Source organism: Ursus americanus, chromosome 7 (genome assembly GCF_024610735.1).
Source record: "Ursus americanus isolate L20-20 chromosome 7, mUrsAme1.1.p, whole genome shotgun sequence".
Classification (NCBI taxonomy): Eukaryota; Metazoa; Chordata; class Mammalia; order Carnivora; family Ursidae; genus Ursus; species Ursus americanus.
In genome coordinates, this window is record NC_142133.1 from 18,552,922 (window position 1) to 18,573,011 (window position 20,090).

The 20,090-nt window shown below is 37.5% G+C and overlaps 1 protein-coding gene across 14 annotated transcripts in view; it reads right to left on the bottom strand.

Annotated features, from left to right (window-relative positions):
* Positions 1 to 875: 875 nt before the first annotated feature.
* The window catches only part of NRXN1 (neurexin 1), a 1,098,989-nt gene continuing 1,079,774 nt past the window's right edge, over positions 876 to 20,090 (bottom strand). For all 14 annotated transcript variants that reach the window (XM_087863385.1, XM_087863384.1, XM_087863379.1 and 11 more), the window contains one exon: positions 876 to 4,379. In XM_087863385.1, the coding sequence (XP_087719511.1) occupies positions 4,072 to 4,379 (308 nt within the window). In that variant the 3' untranslated portion in view covers positions 876 to 4,071. The remainder of the gene's footprint in view (positions 4,380 to 20,090) is intronic.

Below are 20,090 nucleotides of genomic sequence, written 5' to 3' on the forward strand. Positions count from 1 at the left end.
TATGAGTTAATAAGAAAGAAATAACATGTGTCTAGAACAAGGTAGGTATAAAATAGATTAAGCACTCATGCTCAAACCTTTTACTGTGAAAAAAGTAGAAAAAGACCGAACTCATGCTTTTCTATCAGATTATTCTCAAAGTCCAGTTTTAAATCAGTTGCCAACTATGGGACTGAAACTTACAGAAAGTAACTGATGAGTCATCTCATTTCCACAGTGACTTTGCTTTTGCAGAAAAAAAAAATTGTTGAGAGATGAAAAAGTATATTCCTTTACACACTTATCTTTTGCATTTTTATTTTTCAAATAACACAACCTGAGCAAACATTTTTGACATATTTTCTTGAATTCATTATTGTTATGGAAAATAATAGTACACAAGTAGCCACCTTTTCTTTGCACTTAGTTGTGCAAGGCACATTAGTTCTTATTATCCTTACTACCCTATGAGGACTGGTATTATTATCCTTAATTTACCAATGAGAAAAGTGAAAGAAATTAGGTAACTTGTAGCTAGTAAATGATAGTATTGGGATTTAATCACAGATTTACTTCAATTATACTGCTTTTTATAGGGAAAATGACATGTATGAAATCAGCATCTTCGAGTTGTTTGTCACTACTTCTTATGAGTTTGCAGTTTCCTGGAGAGCCAGATGAACAGGTGTAAACAAAGGTACATTTCGTGGCGGTATGTTTAAGTCTGGGAATGTAGATGTGCTTAATGAATATTAAAACCCAGAAAAAGAGAGGCAGTATTCGTCCCCTGCCCCGTCTAAAGGGCAGGTTTTCCTTTCAAACTCAGCCTTCCTTACTGGGCCACTTTGTCCCAAAATGGTGCCGCATATATTTTTTTTAAATCAATAAATCCACAGTTGTATTAAGAAATATTTTATTAACAAAACAGTAAATTCCACTTGCTTAGCATTTCCAATAATGGATAAATTGGCCTTGCAACAGAAGAAACAAAACAAAACCCTTAGATACCCAATCACACAAAGCACTAGAAGGGTAGGGTCATGTGGCCTTTCTTTGATGTCTTGGGGATTGACCACCTCACACATTATTGTAGTATTTGTTTTTTGTTGTTGTTGTTGTTGTTTTTGTTTTTTAAAAAGGCAACACATTACATGGATAAAAAAGAAGCATACTCAATCAGAAAAGTTACAGTCTAGAGATGTAATCAAATTTATGCCAGGTAGTGTGAACTCCTGTTAACTGCAAACTATTCATGGAACCCTGATACATTTGCTATGAAGATACTTGGGATCTTATTCATGTCTTTTTTTTCCTCTCTAACTCATGTTCCTCTCTTTTCTTCCTCCATTCGAAAAGAAAGAAAGAAGAAAAAAAAATTGCTAGATTTTGTGAAGGCCAATAACGTTAGAAGTATTTTTACTGACAATATTAGATTATATCATTGCATGAAATTTTAAAATTTACGCTGGAAAGAAACAATGAAATCAATCCCAAACAACATGCTTCATAGATATACTGCTTAAAAATACCATTATTTGTTTTCTATCGTATTTTAGAATCATTCCAGATGGAAACTAGTTCGAGTTCAGTGGATCATATGGAAAAGCAACCATTTCTTTTTAAAACCTCAAGATGTGAATCAGTGGTTTCATATTTACCTTCTTATTTCACTGGCTTTCCCTGAGTAAGACTGAATGAGAGGAGAAAAAAAAAAAAAGACATGAATTCTTTAAGCTAGCAAATTAAAAAAGAAAAAGAAAATCTGAAACACAAGTTATGGATACTAAATTTTAGTTTTAAACCTCTACTTTCTGGGTCGTGAAAAGCCTTTAGGACTTTTCACACGCCACAATTACTTGGCAACCATAGATAGTGGTGATTTGCTATGAACTATACATATTTCTAAGGTGCTGTATGTCTGAAATCCAGGCCACTTCTTGGCTTTTTTCATCATCTGAAGTATCACAAAAGATGTTTTGCATTTTTTGCCTTTGCTGATTAAAGCTAATTGTAAAGGTATTCTCTTTTATGAAATCTACTATCATTCTTTAAGGAGATGTTAAAGTAATGCGACCAATTTTTACTGAAGCATCACTTTCCAATCTAATAATGCATTCCTTTGCATTGCCTGCTCACATTAATAATTTATTGCTATGAACATTGTCCAAACAATATGCAAAAACAAGTGTATAATCTCTACTTTTCTATTACTTAATGTGTGTTAGACTAAAACTATATTTAATGATATATATGTAAATCCAGAAAAGTTAAAATGTGGTCAATAATCAACAAATAATGATTTTTTAGATGGATAGTAATACAGAATCAAAAATTACTGAAAATACTTTCTTAGTTGAGAAAATGTTTACTTTCCAATATCATGCACATCAGGTTCAGAGGCATTATATATATACATATATATACATATATATATATGTATATATATATATGTATATATATGTATATAATTTTATTGGAAACAAAGTTTTTAATTGCAGCAGCCAGGGTTAAGGTATAGATTAACCAATTTTGCTTCTGTAACCTCCTCCACATAATGGTTCATATTCATGCAGCAATATACCAGTGATATTCTATTTCATAAGAAAAGGTTCCATTTCATTAGGGCCTAAAATATTCTCAGGGTTTCTTGGGAGCATGATCTCAATGAAGCAAATCACCCCATTTTTCATCAATACCTTGGCACAACTATCTTCCTTCCTTCCTGCTTTTCAATTTGTCAGTAAACATTTGCTGTTATATATATGCTCGGGTTTTCCATCATTTCTGATGGATTCCTCTGGGTTGGTGTGTGTGTATGTGTGTGTGTGTGTGTGTGTGTGTGTGTGTGATTGTACATGGTGAAAGTATGTGGAAAATGTGAGTACTGGGGAGAGAAAAGAAGATTATAAGATACATATGTATATATTTTACCTTCTAATTCACACCTTTCATACAAATACTAAAACTTAATTGCAACAGAATGAAGGCTGTACATGTTAGAAAAAAAAAGTAGCTGAGTCTTTTTATATACATTCATACATATCTTCCTTAGAATAAACACTACATTGTAATTTTTTTTAAAAAAGTAAGTAATTGTGGCAATTTATAATGGTGGCAAAAAAAAAAAAACCCTGAAATAATTGTTGCTCTGATGTCATAAAACTCCCTATACTTAGCAACACTTATAACATTGAATTTACCAAAAATGGCTGAAGAGCAGAGATATATTTTGCATTTTCTATACAACAGGCTATAAAACGTCACTTATCACAGTCCAGAAAGCACACAGAGATGGATTTTATATAAACATATGTAATAACATATTAAGCGTGCATGAAAATTTCCCAATGATTGCATCTATGCCCTCTTGGTTTTGTTTTTTGTTTTGTTTTGAAATTTTAGTGTGAAATGTGCCTTATATTTCACATTGTTGAAAATAAGGCCTCCATACTTTTTTTTTCCCTCACAACCAGAAAGGGGCTTTTTGAATGTGTTCCTACACAAGTCTTCAAAAAAGCCAGCACTTTGTTTCAAATGCAAGTTCCAACCACCGCTCCAGTTGCGCCAGGTGGCAAACCCAAAGGTTTGCAGGTTGGGTCATTCAAAATGACACAGTCTTCTCTGGCAATCGGACTAACTGACTTCTCAGGAAAGCGCTAGCACTTTGGCTAAATCCAGGATCATAGGTAGCTTCTTTTTTTTTTTTTTTTTTTTTTTGTGGTGTGTATTGTGTTATTTTTGTGTTGTGCCTTGATGTTGTAATACTCCTTTGCTTTATGAATGCGTGCGGTCATCACTGTCTTTTAGGAATGTTCCAGCAACATAAAGACAGGCAGAGTAAATGAAAACACTGTGGATGTTAGGGAATTTATTGGCCCCTGTGTTTTTTTTTTTTTTTTTTCTCTTTCTTTTTTGGAGAAACAAGAGCATGAGATACTTGTTTTTATTTTTTAAAAACAGTCTTTCCTTCCTGATTGCATTCCCTGTCTTCTTTTGTATGTGCTTCGTAAAAAGGAAAGTAAATAAGTTTATATTATGTCTCAGATAAAATGAAGACTATTTCTATACAAGGGTCTTTTTAAGATCTTGGGATCAGACGTAATACTCTTTATCCTTGTTTTTCTTATTTTTGTTGGCGCTTTTCGCACTGCTGGGTTGTTTCTCCTTTACGACAGCCCCATTGGACTGTGCTGAGTTACTGATGTAGTTTCGACTCTCGTCCACATGGTATGAGCCTTCATCCCGGTTTCTGTACTTGTACATGGCATAGAGGAGGATGAGGATGCACAGGGCGGCGGCGGCGACTATCCCCACCACCATGCCCGTGGTGCTGCTGGACTCCCGAATCACTTCCGCTGAGCCCGGGTATGGCTCTCTCCCGCCTGCTCGGGTGGGGTTGGCTGTAGGAAAGAGGGGGGAAAAAAACAGAGCGTGATTCCTGAGTTCACTGAATGCCCGAGAGCTGTATTAACAGTCACCATCTATTTCCATGCCTAATGGAGTAACACCTACTGCTTTAGGAGACGTACACTGCTGCTAAATGTAGCGATCCCTATGCCTCGTGGTCACTAAAAACTAGGGACTATGAATCAAAGCACTTGGGGAGAGATTTGTTGCCATCTTTTCTTTATCACAGATCAGTTTTGTTAATAAGGTTTTGTACGTGCAGCCCCACATAACCTTCAGGTAGCTCTTAAGGGCCACACTGATGTGTCAGGTGAGAAATCATAAACCCGACAAGGTAAAAAAAAGCATAATGACACTACCTTATAATATCAGAGGGTATGAGCTTAGCAATCAAGTTGATGTTGTTATAGAACACTGAGGGCTAACTCTAGACTCTGAACCATGATCGCTAAGCTTAGCAGTACTTTAGAAATCATACTGCCTCATACAGTAATGACTATAGTATTGAACAATAGGATAATCCACGCATTTTGAATAGACTTCTCATGCTTGCTTGTAAAAGTGTGATTTTAGTCATAGCTTTACAAACTTTTTTGTTTTAACAAAACGTAACAAAAGTTAAAACTTTTGTTTTAACAAAACTAAATCCTTGTCTGCCAGGGGTTTATTTATTCCTATAAGTATATATGTGCCACTTATTTATTAGCCGTGGTTGAGTGACCACCAAAACTAAGTTTGGGAGGGTGAAGTAGGAAAATACTTTTTCTTGGTTTTACAGACTATCTAAATCGGGTATGAGTCAAAATTCAGTACTTTAAATTGATAATAATGAATAAAGGACTGGCTAGCCTACTTTCTTCAACTGGCAAAATTCTCCTTCAGTCTTTCCAAAGTATAAATAAAGCTCTTCCATGGATACAAGAAATGGATTACAGGGTTCATTAATGTCTTCTCCAGGGCACAGTCAGGCACTGAAATTGATGACAGACGCAGAGAAACAGTCCTGGGATTTAATTTGTGAATGAGGGCTGGGGGATGGGGAGAAGCTCTTTTTCTCTACACGATAAACTATTTTTTTTTGAAAAAATTTTTAAAAGAATAGGAACTGTACAGAGATAAAAATCTATCCTATTCCTCGCCCCCAGGTCATTTTTCTCTATGGATTGTGTTTTCTTTGAATCTCTGTCCTCTCCTTTGTCTTACAGAAAAAGATTGCTTTTCCGAGTCAGTGAATTAAAAATGCTGCAATTCTCAAAAGATTATTTTTTGTAAATTACGCAGAATGAATTTAAAGAATCTCAAAGTTGTATATGTAACAGCTATATAGGTATGTGTCTATAAACGGGGTGTGTGGGTGTGTTTGTGCAGAAGTTGAACCGTTTAAGGAGACTACGATTGTGCTTTTACCATTTTTCACCATCACTTACTAGCTATTCACCACATCACTTACTAGTCCATGAGTCCACTAGTCCATGTGCTTTTACCATTATTCACCATCACTTACTAGCTATTCACCACATCACTTACTAGTCCATGAGTCCACTAGTCCATGTGCTTTTACCATTATTCACCATCACTTACTAGCTATTCACCACATCACTTACTAGTCCATGAGTCCACCAGTCCATGTGCTTTTACCATTTTTCACCATCACTTACTAGCTATTTTTTTAAATATTTCTACAGAAGCTCCTATTAAATACTGGTAACCATTTACCAGCCATAGCTCTGTGCTGCTTTGTAATCCCATTTTCAAACATCACCAAGATTTCTTCCGCATCATGGGGGGTTTCTTGCTGTCACTTTCCTTTCCTTCCCCAAATAAAGCCTTACACATATAGCCACTGACAAAGTCACAGCTCTCAGCTCAAAGCAGCTCTATGCTGTGCTCTGGAGCAGCAGAATGTATCAGGTGAAACCTTTCTCTGCTGCATATGTCACTGCTGATTTTTACAAAAGCCCACGGAATGTTGCTGAATAAAAAACCTCGTTGTTGCTTCTGTGGCCAAGGTGGAAGGAGACAAAGACTATAATCCGCAGCATTTGATTACAGGAAATTAATTTCCTCTCAAGAAGAATAGAGCCTACTGCTGGAACTCTGTCACTACCTCACAAACCAAAGGCAGCCCTTGCTCTTTCAAACAGCCGTCTTTGCCAAAGTTGGCCAGTTAGCTCAGCTGCGAACTTTCACTGAACGACAACTTGTTACTTGCTCATTTGTGGATCCTTCTTTTTTTTTTTTTTTTTAAAGATTTATTTATTTATTTATTCGACAGAGAGAGAGAGACAGCCAGCGAGAGAGGGAACACAAGCAGGGGGAGTGGGAGAGGAAGAAGCAGGCTCATAGCGGAGGAGCCTGATGTGGGGCTCGATCCCATAACGCCGGGATCACGCCCTGAGCCGAAGGCAGACGCTTAACTGCTGTGCCACCCAGGCGCCCCTGGATCCTTCTTTTAACATGGTGTCTTCGGTGTTTAAAGAAAGGGTTTTATTTAAGTGTTACGTAAATCTTTTCCCCCACCCTGATGGAATGCTTTTATTTTAAACGCATTTTTTTTTTTTAATGATCTCACTTGGTCAGAGAAGAATGGGGAAAATGGTTATAAAATCCTTGTCATATAGTTCATGCCGGGAAGACTTGAGCGTTTTAATGAAACGCAGGGTTTAAATGTTTTGTACGAAGAGTATCTATATTCATTTTTTTCTAGTTAGGAATTGGTATTATACATGGACTATTTTATCCAAGAATTTTAATCTTATTTATCTGCTCAAATATTTCTGATATATTTTCATAACAACCGTGTAAGTAGTACAGCAACAAGTTGATGTCAAAACTAGAATGAGATTCAAAGACCCAAGCGAAGCCGCAAGTGCTTCAATTTTGCCATGGAGTCATTTGATAAACACCTCCTATTTAAGGAAAATACTTGCCTTTTTTGCAACTCTAGCCAAAATGTTGCTTAAGTCACATGCAGTCCTAAAAATATGTCTGTAACCCATATGTAAATGAAGACTCTGAACATCATTTTTTAAAAATAACCGACCAAAAAATGCCAAAAACCCGATGATGAAACACTTTATGCTTTTTCCCCCTGATTCACATTAAAAAATTAATAACCACCACAGGTATTATTATAGGTCTGTTTGCAATATATGAAGTTGCTTCCATATCTCACTGATTATTTAATTTTCTGTTTTTGCTTCAAATCTGAAAGATAAATGACATTTTTTTCTTAACTTTTGTGCTAAGATCATAAGTATTTATTTATACACTAAACACATCTCTCCCAGATGGACAATAAAGTGTTGGAGAAATTTGGGGTGCCTGGGTGGCTCAGTCGGTTAAGCTTCCAACTCTTGGTTTTGGCTCAGGTCATGATCTCAGGGTCCTGGGATCCAGCCCCACATCAGGCTCCATGCTCAGCACAGAGTCTGCTTGTCTCTCTCCCTCTGTTCCCACCCCTCCTCCCCCACTCTCTCTCTCAAATAAATAAAATCTTTTTAAAAAAAAAAAAGGCTAGGGAAATTTAAATATATTTATAAATTATAAATGTGGCTTCACTTGTTGTTATTAACGGTTTATTCTGATGATCACTGGAAAACCTCTGAGGAAATTTCATATTCATTTAAATGTAGAGAATCATAGAAATGGCTAAAAATTAGGCTAAATGCCTTCTTACATAATTTGGTGAAAATTTTATATCAAAAAAGAAACACAGTCATCTCCTCTTAAGCCTTTATAACAATGAGAAAAAAGGAATTTGATCAGAGACATCCATTAGCAATTCTTCTATTTCATGTACTTGAGAATTCTGCATTCCCTTTATACTCCATTATACACTAAATCAAGATATTTTAAATAAATAAGACAATAGGTATGTGTTTTCTCAGCAGCAGGGCTAAAAAAACAAACAAATGAACTACGGTTTACTTTCACTCTATCTACCTTTCTCTGTCCCAGCAGGTGAAGAGAACACTTTCAAAACAGGTAAAAGAGAGTCAAGGCGGGGGCTAAGAGAATGGAATATATACATATTAGCAGTGAGTCCATGAATGGTCAGAAGTTAATGGACTTTAAGGTGAAACTAAGCTAACTGGACCAGAGACACAAAGAGCCCAGTCAACGGAAAACCTGGGGAGGACTGGGGATGGGTAGGTTTTGAGTAAGCGAGAACACCTAAGAATCCTTTCTCCCGCCTGCAAACAGGCAAGCCTCCAGCTGCAGTGGGTGGCAAACATATTTTGACTTGAGGGTTAGGTAGTGAGCCAAAAAACAAGAAAAAGAAAGAAAAAAAAAAAGAGCAGATGAAATATCCTAAGTGACCATTTATATACTAGCTCAATGATTCATAAAGTACGAAAGCATCGTGAGTTACACACAATTTCTGTGAACACTAAAACAACAGATGCTTTTCCTCCTGTGTCATTCACACCCATCATCACGTATGCTCAGTCACCCGGAATGGAGTGTAAACTACACGGTCTACACCTGTGGGGAAAGCACGTACAAGCACCTGAAGGGCAATGTGAAGGCTTTTGATTTCCGTGGGCGTTTTTGCCTAAATGATTCAGAAGCTACTGACCGCACTGTTAAGGACACAGAGCTGTCAAAAGGGTTATAACCTCTTTCATAGAAGCTACTTTTCAGCTAAATGGCTATGAAAGTACTCCTCGGACCCACAGATGGGTAAACAGTGTTATCTTAGAAGACAGAGAAAAAGTGATTTTTAATTCTTTATCTCTGTCAAATATTTGGTAAGATCTGATGGTCTCTCTTAGAAGCCTTCTACACAGTCTGCTTTGGCCCAGATTTGTCAAGAATCCTGTACTCCAGCTCTATGTATTTTCTTGTTTTTCACTGTCTGATTAATACTGTGATTATTTAGGTAGGCACAGTCTTTCAAGTATTAGGACACTTATTAACATAGTTCCATACTATACCCGAAACCAATTGATTTGTATCAGATAATAATTCATTGTGGAAAATGCTCTGTTAGTGAAAAGGACACATTCCAGTGTCTTGTCATATAAAAAGAATAAAAGTGCATTTGTTGCTTTCACGAAAAATTTAAAAATGAAATATTTAAAAATTTAACTTATCCGTAAGTTTGCTGAGATAGTTATTTTAAACTACCACGACAGGAAAAGAAATTGTCCTGATGTATGTTCTTTCTTTATTTTTGACAGCCTTTGGCACTGCATCTGTGAAAGAACATCATTTCCCCAAATAAGAACTCATTTAGGCCCAGTTAAAAAACACCATGGAACAAACATGCTTAAGTGATATATGAGGCTATGGCAGAGAACAGAAGAGAGAGGACTGTTTGTGGCAGGTCTCACTCCTCACCAGCTCCTCTGGCCTCTGCCACCAAACCCTCCTCTCTGCTCTTCCTACTACTTCCTCCTTTCTCCAGCTCTTCTGTGGGGCCCTTTCCCAGCTCATGATTTGTCCTCGAAGGTGGCCCTCAGGGAGCATAATGGGTCAGCAAGGTGCTCAATGAGTGACAAAACCTATTGCCAAGCTCCTAATTTCAAACCACAATACATAACAGTCCATACTGGCAAAAAAAAAAAAAAAAAAAAAAAAAAAAGTCTAAATGTGATTGTTTCACCAGAACGTAGTCTTTGTGTTTCATATTGAATGGTTTACTTTATCATTTAACCTTCTAAATTTGTTTACAGTTTATGCTTTATCAAAATAAATGCTCTTTTATTACCAATCTTAAAAACTTTTGTTAGGCAGATGGGGATATGCGGAGCAGAGGAAGTCATTAAGCTTTGCACTGAAGCCTATATTCATCAGTGTGCCACTGTCTGATTGTATCTAGTCATAGCCTTAGTTCAGGCAAATGGGGAACATAAAGCCCATATTTACTTAGCAAGATGATTCACAGGTGAAGTGCTAAAATAACCATGAATTTTGGAAGGTAAATTTTTGAACATTAGCCAGTTTTTCCAAAGAGGCTTCATTTTGCAGTGGGAAGTGCCTGGCATCCTTTGGCTATTCTTTCTGAGACTGGAAAAACAGCAATCAGATATTGTTATGAAAAAATAAAACGGCTCTTGATTTATGTTTTCACAGTACTTCACAAGAAATGATGCTTAAAGTCTAATTCCTGTCACATAAAATGTGGGTTTGGTGGGTGGTGGGACCTTATATTTCCATTGGTAAGTTCACCAAGGCAATAACCATGCTATCAGATGCTCTTTTTATCACTCAAATTGTCATTTTTATGAAACTATTTTGTATACTTGGATGAGCTGTTCTTCCACTGTAATCTTATTATATTTATGTTGTTTCCAAACTTAGCTTTGTAGGGTAAGATTACAGTTTCCAGGCAATTCTTATTGTTGGTTTTATTTCTTCAATACAGACTGTGTATAGGTACGTCATCAGCCATGACCCTGTCACATCAAGGATGAAGTGAGTTTCACTATATACTGATGACAACGAGAATTCAGCTTTAGAGTTTTAAGAAAAAAAAATATAAGAGACTGCCACGTTTAAGAAATAGTAAGGAATAAAACACACCAGTGATAAAAAAAAAAAAAAGGAATATGAGCTATATATTTTGTATCAGGAGGGCTATTTAAAGGATTATAAAACTCCATCATGCTCAACATATATCATTCTGCTACCTGGAATTGTTAGATATCCTGTCCCCCAATAATCCTTTTTAAAAATTATTGGCAAGATGCATTTATTAAATTTTTTTCTCACTAAGAGTCTTTGACCAGTCTTTCTGGTTTTATCATAAATTAAAGTAATCAATTTTAAATTTCTCTCTCTACCCACCTAGGAAAAAGCTGCCTAAAATGATCTCATTAGAACAGAACACTGTACTGTGTTTTAATAGATGTGGAAATTATTATAATTCTAGGCTAGTCTTGGAAATGGTTTCAGATTTATGGGGGAAGATTTGATTTTTCCAGTACCCAGTTTCATTAATACTGTGAAAAGAAAATTGGAATTGTAGGTTCCTGGGGTGTTTGTGAATTGAGATTAGCACAGTCTTGTCCCCTATCTCCAGGAAAATGAAGTTTATTCTTTTTTTCCTCTTCTGTGCTTCAATACAACCTGGGTCAGAAGAAACAATTATGATGCAATCACTTAAAAGAATGCATGTTTAAATGCCACAGCTGCAAGAAAGCAGGCAGGCAAAGATTTGGATGCATGCTCTCATCTCAACTCACACTGGGGTTTTTTGAGAGGTGAGGAATGCTGGATGTTTCAGATCCCTCCTATCTTCCCTTTGTATCAACTCCACCCATCTTGCATATTCAGAAGTTTGCTCAAGCAGGTCAGACAAAAGGCTTGAGAGAGGACACGTCTGACTCGTCTTAGCCCTTCCAATAAAATGGAGATTCAGAAAGAATCTGCAAATCAATAAGCCTTTGCCACCTCTGTGGCTCCTTGATCTAAGGTTTCCTCTTTGGAAGCCACAAAGGCACCTGTGTGAAGGGAAGTACAGAGCCCACCACCACAGAGGGGACTGAGGGATTATCTTCACCAGAAATGTCAATACTGCATGGGACCGGATGCTAGCCTCATCGTGTGCCTGACCAGCAGAAAGCACCAACGAGGACAAGCTACTACCTCAAATGGCACCCCATAGGACAAAAAAGGCAATGAACAATCATACCCTGTATGAATTTGGTCACAGCGAAAACTGAGGAACGCACACATTCTCCCCCATCTCTGGGGGAAGCCAGAGGATCACGGCATTTACAGAAGGCTGTTTTTCAATCACCTTATACTTTGTAAACTGTGTGTCTGTAGCTTAGCCATCCACAGGCTTCATAAATTTTAACATGGTCGTTGTGCCCATAAGGTTTTACTAGAACCCTTGAAAGTGTCAAGGTATTTACTCAAGTATCAATGTGACTACCACCCTCATGGCCCTTCATGGTCTGCCCACAGCTACCTACTCAAACTTATCTTCCCTTTCTCTCCAAGGAATTTGCAGTCATAACTTCATTGCTGTCCCCAGTTTCCACACGTCAATAAAACTCTACCTACATGCCTGTCTTCATATGATCTTTTTCATTGTGCCTGGGTCAACACTACTTATTCCTCAAAATTAGCTTAATGCTCTGTCTGCTGTGAAGTTTTCTGAGAATATTCACTCATTCTGTCAACTAATACCTAGTGAACTCGAGTTATGTTCCAAGGACTGTACTAGGGCCTGGGGGTAGACTGGATAGCCATACACACTTGACACTGCCTTCATGGACCTTGAATATGCCAACCAAGAATCATACAGTTAAAGTAACAGCTGGAACATCTGTGATGAAAGAAAATGGTAGCTACCACGTAGGAATAGAACAAGGGTTTCTGATTTAGACTGGAGATTCAGAAAGACCTGACTTGGTGACATTTATGCTGACACATGGAAAAGGTTTGGAGACTAGTCAAGTGAAAAGTGGGCAGAAGAGTCTTCTAGTCAGAAGGAATAAGGAGGAACGATCTCACGGAAAGAAAGAGCTTGTGTTTCAGAAACTCAACAAATACCAGAGTGGCTGTAGCACAGTGAATGTTGGGGGAGAGTGGGAAGAAATTTGAAGGTGGGTATAAAACTTAACATACAGGTCACAGACCATGCAACGAAGCCATACATGATGAGATCAGCATATTTGACTTCATAAGTAGTAACAATTCTGGGGGGAAACAGATGCCACTAACCAAGTGAAAATGAAAAGGAGAGAAAAAATATTTGTGCACATATGACAGACCAAGAGTTAATACCTTTAAAATACAAAGAGCATGTATCAAGTGATATGAAAAAGACCAAACAATCCATAGAAGAATGAACAAAAATACACACAGGCAAGTGAAGAATAGATCCAAATGGATTAAATGTAGGACAAGATGCTTGATTTCACTAGGATGGAAGTCAAAATAAAATAAGGAGGGTTTTTTTTTTCCCCAACAATATTAGAGGAATAAAGAAGAAAGAAATAATGATAATGTAGTAAACATATTTATTTGGGAAGAGGGCAATTTTGCTGGTGAGAATATGAATTCTTCAGCCATTTTTAGAAGTAATCTAATAATACCTATTAAAATTTTTAAAAGATTAAATTGCAGGTAGGTGATGGGTACATGTGAGTTCATTATACAATTCCCTCTAACTTATTATATGCTTGAATTTTACAATATAAGTTAAAAAAAATTACACAAATATTTTAATCAAGCAACCTCAGTTTGGGGAATATAGTCTACATAACTAAATATACCAGCACATAAATATATAAATACACGATGTTTGCTATAATGTTATGAGAAGAAAAGAAAAATGTGTAAAAACTTAAAAGTTTGATAACAAGGCTGTGGTTGAATAAATTACAGCACACCCATAGTCTAGAATTTTAATAGAGTTGAAAACAGGAGTTAGAGTCAAATTTGTTGACCTGAAAGATGTCCATAATATATTAGTAAAGGAGAAAAGGTAGTTTAATTCATATAGCATGCTTCCGCTTCTATAAGGCAAGAAAGAAAAACAACCCTATATTTATATGTTTTTAATAGGAACATGGTGAAAGGTATATGAAAGATTCATGTCAAGTTGTTACCCTTGGTTTATGTATGGAGGTAGGAAAAAAGGGGGAAAATAAAATCAAATAGAAAAAGCTGATGAAAATTTTTCAACAAATATTTCCTGAGTAACAACGATTTACCAGGTACCATATAAGATGTTGAGGATATCAAGTACCCAAGTCTATATATTAGTGTTTTAGAAATACAACAGAAAATATAAGAAAACAAGACGATTTTAAAATTAAACAGAATATTAAAAGAAGGCACAAAATTTGGTACTAAGAGAGATAATAATGAAGAGGGGGCTTTAGAAAGGGACATCAGAAAAAGGCCCTCTGGTAGAAGGTACTTGCATTGAGACTTAAAGGAGAAGAATGATCCAGGTTTCTAGATTGAACTCAGGAAAGGCACTGAGGATTAAGAAGGAAACCGTGAGACAGAAGGGCCTGAAGCTGCAAGAGCAGAATCACGAAGATGTATGGGGGGATTTGTAGGAAACCTACATTCATCCCAATCTCCCCTCAACCATACATGCCATCCTCCATTTTAGTACGGAACCCACACCGTTGTGAAAGCTTACTTAAATGTCTCATTTCTGTTGGGTTGATTCTTCAATTCCAGACTATGTTGCTAGGACTTTGATAGCTTCCTGTAATTCTGTTTGTCTTTTCCACCACTTCCCTCACCTTCTAACATCTAATGAAGATTGCACACACACACTAAAGAATGTATGCTTTCTGACTGATTAGAGGAAGAGATTTTTGTTGAGTTCATAAATTTTCGGTAGACTAGGGTGAATTTAACCATTAAAAAAATGTGAGAGACCTCTGATTTCAGAGGTAATAAACTGGTGGGCAAAACACTGACAGTGACATCATAAATATCATTCCCTCAATACTTACCTAATTCCCAGCCCCTCCAATATCTTCAGGAAAAGAAGGAAATATGATATTTATTTCATTAAACCAGAAATCACTTCTCCTGTGCTTAGGCAAATTGGGATCGATTTATATCAATGCAAGTATCATATCTGCACTTGTTTTCTCTATGTCTCCAAGTAATAAGCCACTTACTTCCAATGACTAAGTCACTAAGTTATTTAAAATCAACCAAGTTAGCAGTCTCCAGTTTGGTTCATCTGGGTGTCTTATTTACATCAACATCATCTGACACCCATAGCACTACAAATAGTTGAGAGCTAATTTGGAGCTCTTTCCTCAAAATAAGCAGAATAGTTGCAGAAGTTTCTAGGGTATTTTTCAAGACTGTGTCTATTGGAAAGGAAGTTGAAAAGAGCCTCATCAGTCAGCCAAACTTTCTATAATTGTTATGCAAAAGAAAAGCCATATAGGCAATAATTGAGAAAATCAGCTAGGAAGACTCGAGAGTCTATGTTTTTCATCAAAATGTATTAAATTTCAGAAAATGCAAGAAGAGCTATATTCTGAAATGTAGATTATACTCTCCATTACTGATTTTTACTCAAGTATACTCTGCAATAGCAAAATAGCTTCTTTTCCTGCTAGCTTAACGACTAAAACACCTAGGAATACATACACCCAGAAATCACTTCTCTTTAAGATGCATTTCACTTTTTTACATATAGAAAGTTGAACAACTCATCTTTACAAAAACCGAGAGGACTCATTCCAAAGAATCTTCAAGCCTGGAACTAGGAATTTAGGGGGAATCTGCTTTATAGGGAGACAAAAACGGCACCAACATTGTAAGTAGAGTAGTGAGCAATGTGTGTGTGCACGCACATGTGCGTGCGTGTGAATACTGCAGACCTCCCTCTGGTTCTCTGACAGAAGTTGCTTGTCATGTTTTTTGTTTTGGTTTTTTTTTTTTTTTTGGTTTTTTTTTTTTTTTACAATTTACACATCAGGTCAGGGTTTGAAGAGCTCCAGAAAAGATTTCCTAATACCTTGGTGTTAGCTTCCTTAAATATACTGTGTTATCAAAAACTCCTTCTTTATTTGCTCCTAAATATTGCATAGATTTACCTTTAGTAGAACTATTTTCACATGACTTGTCAACTGATGCTCACTGCAGCTACTCTGCCTTCTCACTCACTGTGAGGCTTAAATTTCTTTTCTGATTTTATGCAGTTAACAACTGTTACTTTTGCTGAATTGTTAGTATATTGTAGGCTCTGTGCTGTGCACTTTACACACGTTATCTAAATTTATGCCTCAGAACAACTCTGTGGTATAGGAGTTATCACTACTTTACAGGAAAGGAAACTGAGTCTCAAAGAGGTTATGTTATTTAGGCTTCACAAGTAGCAAGACAAAATTCATACTCAAGTATGTCCATAGCTATTATCACTTTATACATTCGGTGCGTCTGCATTTATGACCACAGAACAATTGTTAGTATTTTCAATGTCATCCTTTCCTGTAGAACTGAACACTTTAGGTTTCATTTTTACACAGCTGTCCAGTTCTACCTTTCCAACTCCACTCCAGTGCACCTGTTGCCATCTATCTGACAATTACGGCAAAAGGAGTTTGCATCACGCAGAATTTTAGGAAACCATTGCAGAGTGGTAAAAGGAATATCGGACACTGGGTTCTAGCCCAGGTACTGCACCTGACTTACTAAGTGACCCTTAACAATTTATGATACCGTTAACATTTTTTCATCACGAACATCATGGCGGTACGTTATTTACCTCCCGGGGTTCTCAGGAAAATCAGGTTGGGTAGAACAATAAATGTGAAAGCACTCAGAGAAGGATCAAGTATGATATAAAAACGAGGATAGTCTGATGATTTTCCCTGCATCTTCCACACAACAGGTATGGAACCTGCAGCTGTCCCAACCATCAGACACTCCTGCAATATGTACCCTGCACCATGGCTTGCTCAGCTGTGATGCTGACCGCCTAGGACATTATCTTCTTGGGGGTCACTGCAGTCAGGGAGTGGCCTAACATGCATGGAGGCCTGCGAATTCAAGTGACAAAAAGATCACTTAATTTGCAGGGCATGTTAATTCAGGCCATTAATTGTCAGGTTGCATCAGGAGCTTGATTCTATTTATCTGGGAAACATTCTATTGTCACAGATCAGTGCTCTCTGGCTCCCATGGTTGGAGTGCATTAAATTTCTCCCTCTTTCAGAATTTCATTTTTATGTTTTATATTTTTAGGTATCATTGAATCAATCACCTCAGGCTACTCTTTAGTCATCACTGACAGCAAGGTTTATTATCTTGGAAATAACAGCTCTTCTGATGAGGTTTTAGGTTTCTTTCTAAAATCCTTAGGTCAATTCTTTGTTCCTCCTTCCTTTCCTACTCTGGAATCCTGTGGTGTACTCAGAATGAAATACAGGGTAGGGTCTCAGCTACGGAGCTGTCGCTGGGTGCTAGGTGCCCTGCTCCTTAACCAGGTTCCCTGCACACTGTCTGTGTAAGTCAAGGTCATTCTGGGCCCTAGAGAAGTATATAATTTTCCTGATTTAACACTGGGTCTACTCACTTTATGTTCCTGCTCCTTAACCAGGTTCCCTGCACACTGTCTGTGTAAGTCAAGGTCATTCTGGGCCCTAGAGAAGTATATAATTTTCCTGATTTAACACTGGGTCTACTCACTTTATGTTCCTGTCGGAAAGCTATTGCCATCTCAATTTTCTTTTGTTGGAAAAAGATGACATTCTTTTTGGTGAAAGTACAAGCGCTGAGGTGAAAGGTAGGTTCTCCACTGAGCTCATAAGAAAGCATGTCAAGCCTAGAGCTGCGAAATACAGAAGGGAGGCCATCCAGCACGGGGAGCGGGCGTGTGGTGCTGTGGCTGGTCAGGTCCTGTGGCCCAGTCTACCTGAATGTCTTAGGAAGTGCAGGCCGATTATAAGCACAGCCAGGAAGGCTAATCATTCCTTTTCTCAAGAGCTCAGCGGGGCAGAGACCTGCAATTTTTTCCTCCAAAAATTAGAATAGCGTTGATATGTGCCCTCTTCCCATCCTCACAACCTAAATTTATCCCAACTGAAGCACTGCTCTTGTCTTCTTAGTTTCGTAGTGGCTACTGAGAAAAGTTTTATGCTAATAGAATTCAGAAACACTTCAAAAAATTTTCTAGGTGTTCAAGTGTCAATTACTAACATTTCTCCTTCTTGCCAGGGGATATAGGTTTATTTCCATTTATAAGATGGTTTAGTCCTCCGTTAATTTGCTAGTACTACTAATAAAAGTTAGTGTATATTGTCAAAGGTTCTATGTGGCAGACTGAACGTGAAGCGCTCCCCACGCACTGTGTCTGGTATCAGCACAACAAGGTCATGAGTATTTACCATTATTCATGCCGTTTTGCAGGTGCAAAAAGTCAAGTACACAGAAGTTCAATGCTGTGCTTCCGATTACACAGCAAGTAGCTAAACGCAGACACTCTGACTCCCAAAGTCTGGTCAAGGGAATGGAAGACCTTGGTAGTTGTGGCAGCATTGGTACTTCTCTTTCTACTAGTGTTCTTTCTTTGATGGCCTCTGTCTATATTGGCATTGTTAATACACCCTTTTTTAACCCGGAAAATTAATAAAGTCTTCTTGTCTTTCCTATTTTATTACCAATGCCAGCATTCTTATAACACTGAGGTTGGGTTAGGAGTTAATAATGATGACAGTGATTCAATCAACAGGTCCAATGACAGGGAGGAGACCTGCAGACTGAAGTCTAAGGTAGCGTCTGCTGCTCCTTGGAGCACATGAACCAACAGAGAAAGCATATGGCTCTTCACGGAAGCAGCACGCCCTGGCACGTGGTATTATTCAGAATATGCTGGGTTACCTCATATCATTTGAGGAAAGGTAGTTAATAAAATACCAAAAAAAAACCTCCACAGGAAACCAATTCCATTACCAAAACAGGTATTTGATAAAAATCACAAGAAAACATGATTTCAGTGCTCCTGGATTTCAGGTTCCCAAAGAAATGGACTTACCCTCTATTTTGCCAAACCTATACCCTATTTCTTCCTTCAGGGTTGGTGAATATTTTTAAAATGACAACAAAGACTCTTATAGTAATTTAGCATTTTCTAATAAGGACCTGTGATGTGAAAGGTTATTAATGTTTTAAGGCTGGATACATGTCGATTGACTAAGAATTTATTGCGTACTCACTACTGAATAGATTTCTGTTACTTAATATAGGAACGTTCTATATTAGCAGCCAGGTACTTTTTGCAGACTTTCAAGTATGCTTAATCTAACATAACAAACCCATTCACCTCTTAAGTAATAATTAGAAGCAGCCAATCATGTGTTAGTTAAGATGTTGGCATACAGCTACTCTCTCTCTAACATCGATAGGGACTGTGGCTCATTTTTCACTCAGATCAAATCTGCATGCCTTATGAGGGCCTTCCCCGAAGACAGAATAAAGCACGCACTGGCGTGCAACCCATGCTAGTAGCAACAGGTCCTCGGTTCGCCAGTGGGTTTATTATCATTATTTGTGTTACCCGTAAGCATGTGCCAGGCACTCTGCTAATCACTATGTATGCATCACCTTCTTTCAGTCTTGTAACAACTCTATTCTCCCCATTTTACAGACCAGGAAATTGAGCGTCAAAGAGACTAAGTAACTTTCCCAAGACCAGGAAGGGATGCAAGTCAAACTAGCTCTATCTGACTCCAAAGTTACAGCCAGAACTAATATTCACTCCCTGTTGCGGACCACAATTCTTCCAAAGTGCTCTTAAGAGCTTTTCTAATGTGTGGCAATGATCCATTCTTTTTTGTTGTTGTTGTTGTTAAAAAAAAAAAAAAAATTCTAGTGGTGCCTGTCTGTTAGTTACGCAGCTGCCTTAGGCTCATGTTATGATCCCAGGGTCCTGGGATGGAACCCCACACCAGGCTCCCTGCTCAGTGAGGAGTCTGTTTCTCCTTCTCTCTCTAACCCCTCCCCCCTCATGCTCTCTCTCTCTCTCAAATAAAAAAAATTAAAAAGAATTCCAAAATAACAGAAAGGTCAAAATAGTTCACACTGAAGAAAAACTGTGTTCGGAAAACAAATAAAAAACACTTTTTATTATTTTGTTTCCTACTGATTTCCTGGTAGGAACTAATTTTGGTGAATGGAATTGTTTGCCTCGAAAGGTGGAATCATCTTCACTGACCGAGACCTTAATATTCCCCACAGCTTGACCAAACTTCAGATAG